At 34.1% G+C, this 14,957-nt stretch overlaps 2 protein-coding genes across 2 annotated transcripts; both read right to left on the bottom strand.

The window, feature by feature from the left end:
- LOC104750274 lies at positions 4,613–5,812 on the bottom strand. Its single transcript, XM_010472045.2, has one exon. It carries the CDS (start codon positions 5,247–5,249, stop codon positions 4,686–4,688), a length of 564 nt encoding a protein of 187 aa, XP_010470347.1. The 5' UTR covers positions 5,250–5,812; the 3' UTR covers positions 4,613–4,685.
- On the bottom strand, positions 6,286–8,971 carry LOC104750273. The gene is made up of 6 exons (XM_010472044.2): positions 8,222–8,971; positions 7,778–7,880; positions 7,220–7,275; positions 6,887–7,051; positions 6,601–6,714; positions 6,286–6,516 (listed from the first exon to the last, which is right to left on the bottom strand). Exons 1-6 carry the CDS (start codon positions 8,852–8,854, stop codon positions 6,424–6,426), a joined length of 1,164 nt encoding a protein of 387 aa, XP_010470346.1. The 5' UTR covers positions 8,855–8,971; the 3' UTR covers positions 6,286–6,423.

Here is a 14,957-nt window from a genome sequence, read left to right as displayed (position 1 = left end):
AAAAAAAAAAAAAAAAAAAAAAAACATCACGTATTTTTTCTCCCTTTAATTTAGCTAAATTTGTTACAACTTTAAATCCAAATATAAATAATTAATACAGTAAAAACTAAATATCATATTTTATTATTATTATTATTATTATTTAAAGAGAGAAGTAAAGTGTGTGCTCTGATGGCCACAAAAAGTGCGATTAGAGCAGTTACTCAATTTCTTCTCCGATTTGTCCTCGCCACTCCGGCAACGGTTATTAATCCCCTTAAATATTTCACATGAGATGTGGGTTTCATGGTTCTCTTTCTTCGCGTTCCGGCAGTTATCTCCACGAAGCGATCCACAAACCTTTGTGCGCTAAAATCTCTTCTAACCCCCCCAGATTTGGATCTATAAAGGTCTTGGGGGTCACCACAAAATCCATCACTAATTCCTTGCAATTTTTCTATTTTCTTTTTTTCAATTCGACCATACTTAATCCTTCTCATCATAGCGGATAACATTCGGCGCGCTCTTCAAGACATAAATTTGGGAGCTGAAGATGCCCCAATTGTTCTTTCTCTAGAAGTTGTTCTCCCTCAATTGTTTTATAATCTTTTATAATATATAAGAGATTATAAAAATAATTTTGACATTGGATTTTACTTATTTTGGTTTGTTTAATTTATTTATTCATTGCTAGGCATATAAAATAAATTTTATTTACTGATTTTTAAATCATTACGGGAAAAAGCATAAATGAATTTAGAAAATACCTTGTATTTAAAAAAAATCATTAATTATTTTAATTTTCTGAATTTGAATGTTAATGAAATTTTAATAAATAATTTTGAAATTAATCGTTAGATAATATTTTTTTATTTCTTAAAATTTTTATTTATTTATTTAATAAAAAATAGAAATTTTGTTGTTAATCCATCAGTAATAACGAAGATTTTTTAGAATCTCCGTTTCCGACGAATCCATCATTTTGTTGTCGGTTAAAGAAATTTCTTACGGCAAACCGACGGATATGCCTGTCAGTTTTGAGCTGTTTTTTTGGACCCTTTTAATAATTTCACCTTTACAAACATGAATACCTAAGATAATGTCTTCAAATGTAAAGGCAGAGTTAAAACTCAAAACCAACAAGGCAATGAATGAAGGGATAACACTTAGAGAGTATGATAGGGGATAAAACTCATAGAATGAGAGAGCCGCTTCTCTAAACCAATGAAATCAAAGAGGCAATCTCATATTCGCACCTTATAGCCACCCGCAAAAACCAACATACACAAGTATAGGTATGCTTCTTCAAATGGAACGGGCTCCGGAGAAAGAGCAAGCTATGCTCTTTTGCAACTTTGAAATTCTTATTACCTTCTGAAATCATGTCCAAAAACTATATCGAAAGCCATATATAAATTTTATATCAGCCCCAATAAAAATATTTAGAAACAGACCAACATGCACAAGCGTTGGTGTTTGAACTTTACCTCCATATATATTAGTGAAACTTCTTCCCTCTCAATAAGACTTCCACTGGTATTCTTTATAAAAATATATTCAACGAATGCTTCAAAGTAGTCAATTCGTCTTGGTGATGACAAAATACTCTCAGTAGCGAGCAACATTTCAATGAAAGGTTTAGACCATCTTTAGTGGGAGATTTTCTTCCAAATATTCTCATTAAAAAAATAATAAAAAGAAGAGAGAAGAAAAAAGAAAAAGAATCGATACTTCAGGAAGAAACTTGAGAAACGGTATTTCTCACAACAAATGAGACAGATGTCATTTATTATGTAGTTTAAATATTAAAAAAATAAATAAAAAATTAAATTTGTTAAAAAAGTAATTTTTATTTATTTTTTTGAGAAATGATCACCGTTACTCGAGTACAGATGTCCTTAGACGGTTGGACGTCTTCAAACTCATTAAATACTACTCCAACAAAACAAAAAAAGAGGAGCAAATATGACGCAAAGTGACTCAAAAACTTTGTTATCTCACTTGTCCGTCTCAATCTTTGTGCACAACGTGTACAATCAGCCACTCTTTTAGCCTTTATACCAAAAAATAAAACTACAAGACTTGTTGGAATGCATCTTTATTTTGGTTTTTTTCTTTTCACTAACATGTGGTCTCAACTACTTACTTTCTATTTAAAGTTTAGATATAGAACTTTATTTTGTAACTAAGCAGACTAGGTATTTTACCTCCGTGATATCGTGAACCATTTCATTTTAATAAATTATTTATTCCAAGATTTTTTCAATATATATATTTATTAAGTTTTTTTTGACAACTATATTTATTAAGTTATTTAATAATAAATATTTTAAAAATTTCTTATATATTAATTGAGAAATGTATTTTTACATTTGATTAACAGAAATTTCATGTTGACCTGTCGTTTTCAATGAGCTTTTCAGTCCATTTAATTAGTGGGTTACCCTTTGACTACAATATTTACCGATTTTGTCATTCGTATAACTTACACATATCTCACTGAATTATTTTGAGAAAAATTACAATCAAAATATGCATAGATACAAATCTTTACGATTAAATAAATAATAATTAATGCTATAAACATATGATAGATATATGTACTTTTAAAACATTATTTAATGTACTTAAAACACATATTTTATGTAGTTCTGTTTTTTTATTTCAATATTATATAATTATTAGTTGCCTACAATTATACATTTGAAGCATTTTCTTATGTTTATTCCCACATAATTATATATTTAAATATATTTATTTCTGTAAATGTTTATATGATGACATATGACATCACCATATACTGTTAAGTGTTAATTTAAAAGAAATATAAAATTATTTATTTGATAATTTTAAACTCTATGTTTTGGTTTTAGATTTCATTGTTTTATCAATTTAAATTTCTTTCATTTTTGTTTTAAATGCTAAAAACATGAGTAAATATTATAAACATTATATATTTCAAAAATATTAAAAATAATAATTGAGGACCACTCTTAAAATGACATAATGCTAAATCATTCCAATTAAATATTTGAATTCATTTAATTATTATTATTTATTTTTTAACATAACTCAAACATATTTATATAAATGAACATGTTTACATATTTATATTTCCAAAATCAATAATAAATCAAAATTTATCAAAATAATAACCTTATTTCTTTTAGACATATTACTATTCAGTCAATCAATAAGAAGATTACCAATCAATCTCAAATTATATTATAACTAAATAGAAACTTATCACACATTTTATTTATAACTCACTTATAATATACATTAATAAAAATGAATATATCTAGTTTCATAGAGGGGGAATTGTTAATGAATATATAATACAAACTACTATTGTTTTATATAAAAAACATATTTTATATTAAAAAATCCTAAAGTCGTAAAACATTTTGACAATTATATATATAGTTAATCCATTCTTGAATGTACTTACTACTTTATTTTTCTCTGCACAAGATGATGGTTACTTATCTATTTTTTTGTAAAATAAAATATAATTATGAGTGGAAAAAATAAATAAATATTTATAATAAAGAGATGAGACAAACTAAATGACTTTATTAAAAATTTAAAACTTTAATTTTGGAAAAAATTCCATAAACCTTTAGTTCAATAATCCTTTACAAAAATTCATTCTTATAAAAATATATGTTTAGTAGTTTTTAAAAAATACTTGCAAATGGATCCATTGAAATATTAATATAAATAAATGAAAACAATGTTTTCTATTTAACTTAAACAAAAATAGATTGCAATTATGTAACATATGCGAATGTTTTCTATTTAACTTAAACAAAAATAGATTGCAATTATGTAACATATGCGAACCAACTTTGTGGTTTCGGTAAATTTTCGTCATTATTTGGTTAGAAACTTCCTTTGAAAGAGGTAAGTGCATGACCATAGCTTATCTAAGCTTGAGATTCTCTGATTTTGTGTTCTATGAATTGTGTGATAAATTTCTTTGCTTCTTTCCGTTATTTCGTGGTTCTTGTGGCCTTGTAAGACTTATGTGTGAACCTTGGTTGAGCTTGGTGCGGCTAGAGGAGGAGATTTGACTTGGAGCTTTGAGAAAATGATGCTTGGCGGGTGACAATCCACACCAATATGAGGACGGATTGAGGACTCTAGCGAATGTCGATCGACTTAAACTAGGGTTTTCATGATGCCTAAGTAGGTGTCAGTCACATTTTTTGGTTATATTGGCATTTTTCGTGTTAGAATATGGAATCAACAATTGACAAAGGAAAGCTGTCCTCAAATGTAATAAGACTTCGTTATGAAAGGTGACTATGACAAGTGTCTTGTTTCCACATGTAGTTTTGGTTTAAAAATGTGGTTTTAACCAAAATGAATCTAACACACTAATAGCCACATAGAAACTATTATTTTGATTCATTCCACTCGGTACCTGTGACGAAAACAAAAACCAATAATTTTGGAGATGGATTCAATAACAAGACCAACAAAAGATGCTAATCCAATTTAAAAAAAAAAAAACTCAGAAATGCAAAACGATTTTCCGAAGAAATTACAATGTTATCTTTAAACAATCAACAAATTGTTTAAAAGTTCGAATTAATTCAAAATCAAAAACACATTACATAAACCACCAAATTATATTTAATAAATAAAAAAAAAAAAATCAAATCAGGACCCAAATAAAATTCTCATCATCAACATCAACATCACTTGCCTTGTTGTTGTTCAGATTCATGATGAACAGCTTTCATAATCAACCCGTCGTTGTGCACAACCATAACTACCGGCGAGTTTCCGATTCCTCTCGCCATCGCCGTCAGTATCTCCGCAACCAAATCCCTAAACTTCTCCGGAACCAGATCTTCACCAAACCTCTCGAATATCGCGTTGTACACGTGATCCGTCTCTTCCCCGGACGCGACTTCGGATTCAACAGCCACCACGTGGTTCAGACCTTTCCGGAGCTCCGATGGAGACAATGTTCCGCTTTCGTCTAGATCTAGAATCCGGAAATAGTCGTCGGTGATTGATTCGAATGGTTTTGTATCGGAGATGAATCCGATGAGAGTTTTGCTCGTCAATACCGTTTCGATCATCCTTGCCTTGAGATCTGAATTTTGAAAAAAGTCTTTTTTTTTTTTTTTTTTTTCTTTTGTTGTGAAATTTGAAGTTTTTTGTTTTTCCTTATTGGTTTGGGTTAAATGGTGGTCTTGGTTCGATAACGTAATAAATATGTTGCGTGCATGTTTCTTGCCTCGGAGAATATACATGTCCGGCTTGGTGCAAATATAAGCTACCTTTTTAGAAAGTACTTATCGAGTTTATTTAATTGTCTCCTTTTTTTTTTTTATGATTGGATATGTAAATGCTTTAGATGGTGTAATTACGACATGTCCTCACATTTACAGATTTGTTTGCATATCCCCTATTTGTTTTTGGAGATGATTTTGGCCAGGTTCTTTTCATGGTCGCTGCTTTGGCGATCAGCGACATAAAAATACACGTAACTAGATATGCAAGCTTGTGGAGACCAACAACAACAATTTTATAAAGTAGTCGCAGCTACTCTTTTTTATAAGTTTTACTGTCGTTCTATTTTTCAGCGACACCGGTAACACCGGAGAAAAGCCATGTTCGGGAGAGGGTCGCAGCAACAGCGACTGGAGACAGAATTTTTGTCTTTATTTCTCCTTCATCTGCTCTTCATCTGCTTTTAATCTCCCTTTAATTTCTGTCGCGCAATTTGATTTTGAAGATTTTGGAATCGCTGGAATAAACAGCGACACCGTCGCTAGATTTTAAAAGCCACCAAGAGATTTTCAGATCTGTAACTTATGTCTTTTTCTCCGGCGTAAAAGTCTTATATTTTTGTTGGTATTTTCTAAATTATAATTATAATCCTTAAAATACTCATAATTACAAAACTAGCATGTAAGGAAAAGAAAAAAAAAAAAATTCAGTCGCCAGCTGCTGTCGCTGCGACATGCTTCCGAACAAGGCCAAAATAGTCGCTGCGACACCTTTTTTAATCTCCACCGTTTTTCTTGTTTGTTTTAACGTGTAATTTTGAGTCGCTTAAATGTATCGCAGCGACTACGAACCGAACATGACCTTTATATGTTGAGTATTATTATGAATTCTTTAAGACTTTAACCAATAGATTATGTGGGATGTATTTTGTTTCATCTCATTATAGTTAAAAATAGGAAAAATAGCAGTCTACATGTGACAAATATATAGATTTGGCTTAGGTAGATTATAGTCTTTATACAAGATGTTTAGATTTGACTTTACAAAAGCCGAGAGTGATTATGAACTCTGTCGCTTAGATTCTTAATTGCCTTCATTGCCTGTTTCTGTAACCGGTCATAGATGGTGTGTTTACACTTTACAGAGAGTAACATCTAACAAGAGATTGGTTCTATTTGGTTTTACGAGGAAATTTTACAAAGGCCTCAAAAGTGGGTAATCTTCAAGTAGTTCCCTTTCTGACAAAGCGTCAGCCTCGTTCTGCGGTGTCCACAGTACTTCTACTGCCTGCAACATTTTGGTTTTACATCTTTCATTCATTACTAAACCTTTCCCATGAGTAAGACAACTTACGGATACAAAATCTCTTACCATCATTTTGTTTCTTGGTATCGACCCGAGTTTCTGTAAGGCTTCCTTCAGATCTATAGTTCCATTAATTGGCGGCAGTTTATGTATACCCTCTGCAGCCACCAAGATGGTTACCTGAACATGTTACAAAACTTCCGGTCAAACAATTACCAAACCAAAGTGCAACAACCTAAAATATTGTAAGAAAACACATGCACTATCTTTTTGGGGAATAGCCTTCTAGACTCGGTTTCACTGTGTTTCCCTATCCCACTAAATGTTCAACTCAGAGTTTGAATAAGTTTACCACAATATATTCATTGCTGAAACCGCTAGCTTTCCGAATCTTTGAGCTTTGTCTCTTTATGCTATTCACGTTTACAAGTGTCTCTTCATCAAATTTTCCCCGTTCTTCAATTGAGAGTTGATTAAATCGCTTTTCTCCCTTTTCTATACTCGGCTTCACATCCACCTGAAAGTACATGATACAGACAAAGTGGTTAGGACTTAGGTTCTCTTTTGAATCTATGACTGATCACTGAATGATCCTAGAATTACTAGCCCATGTAATGAATGAACCAGGATAATATGGTGAATACAAGAGCATGCACATCACTCCGGAAAGACTCAGTAGACTTACTGATGAATAACAGGAGATGCAATAGTCAGGGTGCCTCAGCAACGCCAGCGTTGCCTCTGTAAAACACAGAAAACCGAGTTGCATGAAATACAGCAGAACCACACAGATTACAAGTGAAAAGAGAAGCATCAATGATGCAAAACCAAGCAGGTTAGAACGATTCGTAATTCCTAAAACTATCTTAACTGAGAACACAATACTGAACCTGAATCCTGAAATAAAGGTTTCGCCGTTTTGGTATGCAAGCAATATGTTATTCAGGTCAGTATATCACAAAACCAAAAAATAATAAATTCCAAATATTTTGCTAAAGCCAAATTAGCTTTAAACGAGCTATTTCTAATTGATGAATCTATCTCCTAGGTTTTCATTTCATCAGAGTTCAAGAACAAATTCGGCAGCAATACACAAAAACAAGATAGCGCCACAAGTAAATAAGATTAAAGCTGCGAAAAAAACACCTACAAAATCTGCATTCTAGAAACAAAAGGAAACGTCTTAAACATTGTTCACATATAATGGAGTAAAACAGACAAGATAAATCGCAGAATAAGTTACCGGTTAAAACATAGCTCAGACCCTCTGGTGTGGATGTATCTGCACTTTCAGCAAGACGATTAAAATCTTGTTGTAGTGTCCTCCCCAAACCCAACAACCCCACCTAAGACAGAAGCAAATCCTCAATCTCATCTTCTTACCGTATGTGGCTATAGCAACAAATAACATTCATATATTTTATAACAAAGAAATTAAAACTTATAGTTCTATAGGAGCACATTCTCATTCTCATGATTTCTTACCATATGGTTAGCTATACCAATGAATAAATAGCATTCAGAGAATATAACAAAGGTATGGAGACATAGTAACTTCTATAGTTCTATAAGAGCACATTCTCAATCTACCTCATAGTTAAGCTATACCAACGAATAAATAGCATTCATAGAAGAATATACAAGAGCTATAGAGAGAAATCGTAACTTCTAAGGATAAATGATTCACCTGTAGCTTAATGACGCTAGTTTTCTGAGTATCAGTTAAAATGCTATCATCCTGTGACCGATCTGAGAGGAACCCAGAGACCAAAACAAACGCAGCGAAACCAACCAGAATCAAAGAAAAGCTCGAAAACCCACCAAACCCAAAACCAACCGCCGGACCCATAAAACCCCCACCGAACGGTGACGGACCATAGTACGGAGCGGTCCGAGCGGAATACGAAAAGCTCGGATTCGATGTTCTCGGCACAGAATACGATTGCGAAGAAGAGCTCCGAGACCTCGAGGAGAAAGAGTTACCACCAATTCTACCACCAGACGCAGCTAAAGCCGTATTAGGATCATAGAACAAAAGCAAACCAAGCAAAACCGCAGCTATAGCTGGTTTCTTCAAAGAATCTAAAGCTTTCTTGACCTGAACCACGATCTGTTCAAACGGATTCGAACCGGATCTCGAATCTGAGTCCGAACTCGTCGACTGTTTGTATTTGACGGAGATTTGGAAACGAATCGAGTTTGATCTCCGTTGAGGTTTGGAGTAGAGAAGAACACTGCTGCGATTACGAGGCTTTTGCATGTATGATGATGGAAGAGGTTGATTCCATTGAAGCGGAGTTAATTCAAGTAAGGTCGCCATGATCGAATTGAAGGATGATGGTGGAAATCGATCGCTAGGGTTTATGTGGTGAACATTTGGGGGAAGAAGACGATAAAAAAAAAAAAGACACTGTGGAGAAAATATATATTTGGAGGGAGATTTTTTTTCCTGTGATTGTTTAGGATAAAGTAGTAAATTAGAGATTATGGTTGTTTTTGCTTGGAGTCGGTTATGCCTCAAACCGGTTTACAAGTATCGACATTTGAAGTGAGTCAAATATATAATTTTCGTGTGGAAAGAAAAACAAATTTTGGACTTTGGCACTTATTTTGATAGAAAGAAAACAAAACTGAATCGGTGGTTACCAGTCGGATCATCAGTAACACCAAAAGTTTAATAATCGTAGCACTCCAACAGCAAATTTTAGATACTTTATTCTGACATGATAACTGGACAGGCTTAGGTCCACTAATTGAGGTTATTGGAGATGGTGGACCTCGAATTACCAGCATTGGTAACTTAGCACGAGTTTATAAGGCTGCATCGAATGGTCAGTGGCTTCTTCCAAGAGGCAGAAACTCTCGTGTTCAACTCCTGCGAAGCTGTCTAGAGGATCACACCTCACCATCAGCGGCAGAAGGAAATGACAACTTCAGTTGGAGACTTGCCTCAGACCAGTCGCAAGGTACTTTCTCTTCGTCGAGAACTTGGAATCATCTTCATCCTTCAGGCCCTAAAGTCAACTGGCACTCACATATTTGGTTCAAGGAAAGGATACCAAAAATGGCTTTTCTGATTTGGCTTACAGTGTCTGACAGACTCACTACAAGGGACCGCATGAGCCGTTGGAACTTGCAGGTACCGACTTCTTGCCTTCTCTGTCTTACAAGGGACGAGTCAAGGGGCCACCTGTTCTTCCAGTGCTCCTACTCCAAAGCTCTATGGCTTGATTTCTTTACTCACCTTGGCCACCGTCCTCAACAACTTTCTTAGGTTCTCTCACTTGGATTAAAAATCCTACCACAAATAGGAAACTTAATGTAATATGCAAGCTATTGTTCCAAGCCTTACTTTATACAATATGGATGGAAGAGGAATGCAAGGATACACAAGACAACAAGAACATCCTCTCATCGAATCACTGAAGGGATATTCAGGATACATATCTCCACCATTGGTTTACAAAATTCCAACCAGGCTAATCCAGCAATCTCTTTCTTTTGTACAATGTCGTACTTTACTTATTTCTGCAGCTCGGACTGATGTAATGATACTCTTCTTATATATACATATATATATATATATATATCAATGGTATCGATTTAAAAAAAAAAAATTAGAGAACTATAATTGTGATATTTTATGGTAAAAGATGGGTGCCCGAGAAAGATTAGAGTAATAATCTTTTACCGATAATGATTCAAGATCTGATAGATCTATTTAAATGTGTATTATAAATCTCAAGATTGGAAGAGTTTTTTTTTTTTTTTTTTTTTTTGAACAAACGGATGATTTTATTCATTCAAATAAAAACATTATAAGGAGGGGATAAAGTATCCAAAATTTAAGAGGTTAGAAATATAGACTTTCCCCAAAGTCATAAGCATGAACAAAGATAAAGAAAGCATAAAGCAAGAATCCATGATAGTTATGAAACAAGTGCTAAAGAGCAGTTGAAGACATGCGGGATCAAGGTTGCAAAATTGGACATTGTCGATGAAGTCGAGAAATGACAAGTAGGTCAGGGTCAAAAGATATTGTGCTGTTGGTAGAAGAAACAAAGCCAAAGAACTCACCGGAGTGAGGAGCACTAGCAGAAGCAGTGCCATGGCAGGGATTTGGGGGGATAAGGTGGTGCTAGAAGTAGGTGGCTAGNGGGGGGGGGGGGGTGCTTGATGGTATAGAAAAATCTAAGACCATAATCACAGCCTCGGTAATTTGAATCAGAACTAAAACACCAAGGGACTTCAAAAACTTAGGAGATGAAAGGTTCACAATTGAAGCTAATACCAGGATACGCAAGTAAAAAGTGTGGAGCCGTAACATAATAGGTGGATCCTATCTGCCATGAAAATGGTGATCAAGAATTCAACACAGATTATATAGTCGATGAGACACTGATAGATAAAAAAAACAGACCTTGGCTTCGGACGAGAGGATGGTTGAAGGGTACTAGGAGCAGTAAGGCTCACCAATGAAGCTACTAACAGGTGGAAAACAAAAGTGTAACGCCGCAACAAAACAGGTGGATCCTCTCTGCCATGAATATCGTGATCAAGAATTCCACACAAAGTTTTTAATCGGCAAGACACGGACAAGGAAACAACAGACCTGAGCTTCAGAAAAGAGGATGGTTGTTGGGATTTAAGTAAACCTTGATAAATCCAGTTTTGGGATCCAGCAGACAATTTCACAAGCTGAGAAAATACCATAGTTCAAACAAACCCTTTTTACATCCAAAACAACTTAGCTAAATGGGTTCTCTGATGCAGTCTTTGAACATAGAGGATAGCCAAAGAAGCTAGGCAAAGTCGATAGAATAACAAGGGGTTAGAAAGAGAGAACTTGTGCTTTTGGAGGTTGGGCAAGATCTTTTGTAAAGCTATCAGGCCGATATCATATTTAGTGCTCATCCACCAAAGTGAGGTTGATGTGAATGACCGCGATAATTGATGCGCACAGCGGCTGACCGGGGAGATTGAAAAGAACTTCTGCCTCTCCGGTGAAAGCAAATACAGATCTGTCAAGCTCAGGGGGTGACTTGCATTCAAAGCGGTAGTCCAGTAACGGAGAAAAATCACTTCTCTGAAGGTTTTCTCACCAACCGCCGCCTCCGTCTCTGCCTGCCAAGGCTCGGGTGATGTTGGGATAGAAAGTATTGTAGAGACAATTACCATTCCAGATCGATAACTAGAAAGACAAGGGGACTTGATGTCCACTGGCAGTGAGGCTGAGTCGGGGTTACAGAGAGAGGAGTTTGTCAATCTCCTCTGACCTCTGTATTCGGTGTTGCGCGAGCCTATGACTGGATCTGATTGCTTAAAGCGGGTTTTCGTAGATTGAAAAAGGAGACTCAAAAGGGGAAAAATAGATTGAGCAAGAAAATTAAGGAAGCAAAGAAAGCAAAAAACGGAAGCTAAAGTCGAGATACCTCGACGCCGGCGAGCAAGAGCCCCACCGGCGTCGGAGAATTTTGGGGGTAGCGGCGCCTCGATATTCGAGCTTGGGAGAGAAAGTTTAGGGTTAATTGGCTGTTCTTCAATCTTGCCTCAAGACTGAAAGAGTAGGCGCAAAAAGCTTGTCATCTTTTGTCGTCTTCAAGGTCAGAATAGTGAGCAAAGGATATCAAAGAAGGTGGCTCAAGGAAATCACCTCCATGCTCTTTATTAGATTAAACAATGGAGATAAATTAAAAATGACATAAAAAGTCCCTTGTGTAGAACTATCTCAAAGAAGTAAGCAACAACTCTATCAGCATCGGAAAAAATGTTCACAATTGGTGCCTTCGTAATGGTGTACGAGAGAGTTTCTTCTAAGAGATGATCAAAATAAATTGAACAATATTTGGGTGAACCTCTTCATTCACCTCTTTAAAAATAAAAAAAAATAAAATCTGTATACATTATTATAAAATTAAAAACTTAAACCGTTCTTTTATAAACTCAAACCGATATATTATTTCATTCTAATTATAAAACTTAAACCCTAACCATCTTATTTATAAACTCAAACCTATATATAATTTCATTCTAATTGTAAAATCTAAACCCTAACCATCTCATTTGCAAACCCAAACCGACATATAATTTCGTTCTAGTTATAAAAATCTAAACCCTAACCATCTCATTTGTGAACCCAAACCGACATATAATTTCATTCTAATTGTAAAATCTAAACCCTAACCATCTCATTTGTAAAACCAAACCGACATATAATTTCGTTCTAATTGTAGAGTCTAAACCCTAACCACCTCATTTGTAAACGCAAACCGACATATAATTTTGTTCTAATTGTAAAATCTAAACTCTAACCACCTCATTTGTAAACCCAAACCGACATACAGTTTCGTTTTAATTGTAAAACCTAAACCCTAATTCTCATTTATAAACTCAAACCGATATATAACCTTATTTAACTATAATCTTTAAGCCAAACCAATATTTAATTTTCCTTAAATAAAAGTATACAGAATTTGTTTCCTTAATTTGTTTTGTTTTTTAATTTAATGACTTATTTTTTAAAATAAAATATTAGATAGAATATTCTGATTGGTTGAGAGGGAAGGGAGTGAACCTAAGTATTTTCTAAATAAATTAAATGGTACATTTTACAAGGAAATGTAAGAGAAAATACACACACATATATATATATATATATTATTGATATTTATCTCTTCTTTTTCCTCCACCTCATTACTACTTATTTTCATTTCTAACAAATTAATCTAAATCATCAAAGTAACATAAAATATAAAGTTAATAAATCAATTAATTAACTCATTTTTGTAATTTTTTATTATTATTAAAAACAATAATTTACAATAATTTAAACTAAAATATAAACCAAAAACAAAACGAAAAAAATAAATACAACCAAAAAAATATATCAAATTAAAATATGAATGGATATTACATAAATATAAAAGGACTAGATTTTTCATTTTTCTATCATAACATATGATAATTATGTAAATATTTGTAAAAGACTAAAAATAGGGGAAAAGTAGAGTTATCATATATTCAATGGAACAACTATTACTTTCAAAATTTACAATTATTAGGATAAAGAAAATAAAAAAATTTTAAAAAAACAAACACAAAAATTTAAAGGTTTTTAAATCAAGAGGTTATTCAATTCTTGGTGTTACATTATAATTTCATGTTTTAAAAGTTGAGGTATATTATTATGTTTAATTATATTATAATATAATTGAAACGACTTGTCCCGTTCTTTTTTAAATAATAAATAATAATAAAATAATAATAATAAATAAATAAACTACAACTAATGGTCTCATAGCCACTAGCCACCTAACCACAATCACAAACAATAGCGGAATAACAAATACCAATATCCAATAATACTCAATAATAGAATAACCAATATCCAACATAACCATTCCAATGTCAAACAACATGAAACAAGGAACCGGCAACCTAGCAAGTTCTAAAGACCCAACTCTAGCAACCTAACTATGCCAGACAACAACCAATCGAGTCCCTAGAACATCCTCCTCTTCATTGCCTTGATTCCACGATCACACTTTGCCTTTACCTGCACCACAAACACAAATTAAGATGCATGAGTATTTGATAAACACTCAGTGAGACAATCCTCTCATCTACTGGGCTATACACACAAGCAACAATGATTCCAAAGTTCCAAACAATCAACAAGCAAGTCATACAAACAAGGAAAACAAACATCATCTCGCTGGAAGGGAGGTGTCGACCGACACCAGCCGAGTGTCGACCGACACTGGCCTTGGTGTCGACCGACACTACCCCACAGTGTCGATCGATGCCTGATTTGCTGGTGTCAACCGACACCACTTGGTGTCGATCGACACTCCCTCTGCAACCGCGATCCGCTCGAAGCCGAGAGTCGAATCTCGCTCCCAACCTCCTCCAAATCGCTCAATACTCAAAACCCAAGCCATATACGTCCATAGGAACCGGTAGCAACCCATTCCAGCAAGAAAAACACACAAAACAACAACAAACAAGCAAGAACAAGGAATCAAAGACTTAGACTAGCCATGGTCATGCACTCACCTCTTTGCAGGAAAATTTAGACCAACAACAACAAATCCTACACTCCCAGCAACCTTCTAACACGTTCCTAGCCCTGGATCTTCACTCCCACAACAAGATCTCACCAAAAACACCTTGAAATCTCACAAACCCTCACAAGAACCTTTAGAAACTGTTTTCTCCTCTTTCTCTCTCAAAAACAACAAACGGCGACACAAAATACTCTCAAAACCCTTATGTCATCGAAATCCCACTTAAGTAACCCGGTTCAATGGTTTCCCAAAACCAAACCAAACCAAATCGACGATTAAATCAATTGTGAAAATTAAAAAATTGTATAAAATAGATATCGCTTAATAAAATAAATGTAACATCTATATAGATTTATA

This window comes from Camelina sativa, chromosome 16, assembly GCF_000633955.1.
Source record: "Camelina sativa cultivar DH55 chromosome 16, Cs, whole genome shotgun sequence".
NCBI lineage: Eukaryota > Viridiplantae > Streptophyta > Magnoliopsida > Brassicales > Brassicaceae > Camelina > Camelina sativa.
The sequence above is the reverse complement of the archived record's forward strand: the minus strand, read 5'-3'. Positions and strand labels throughout refer to the sequence as shown.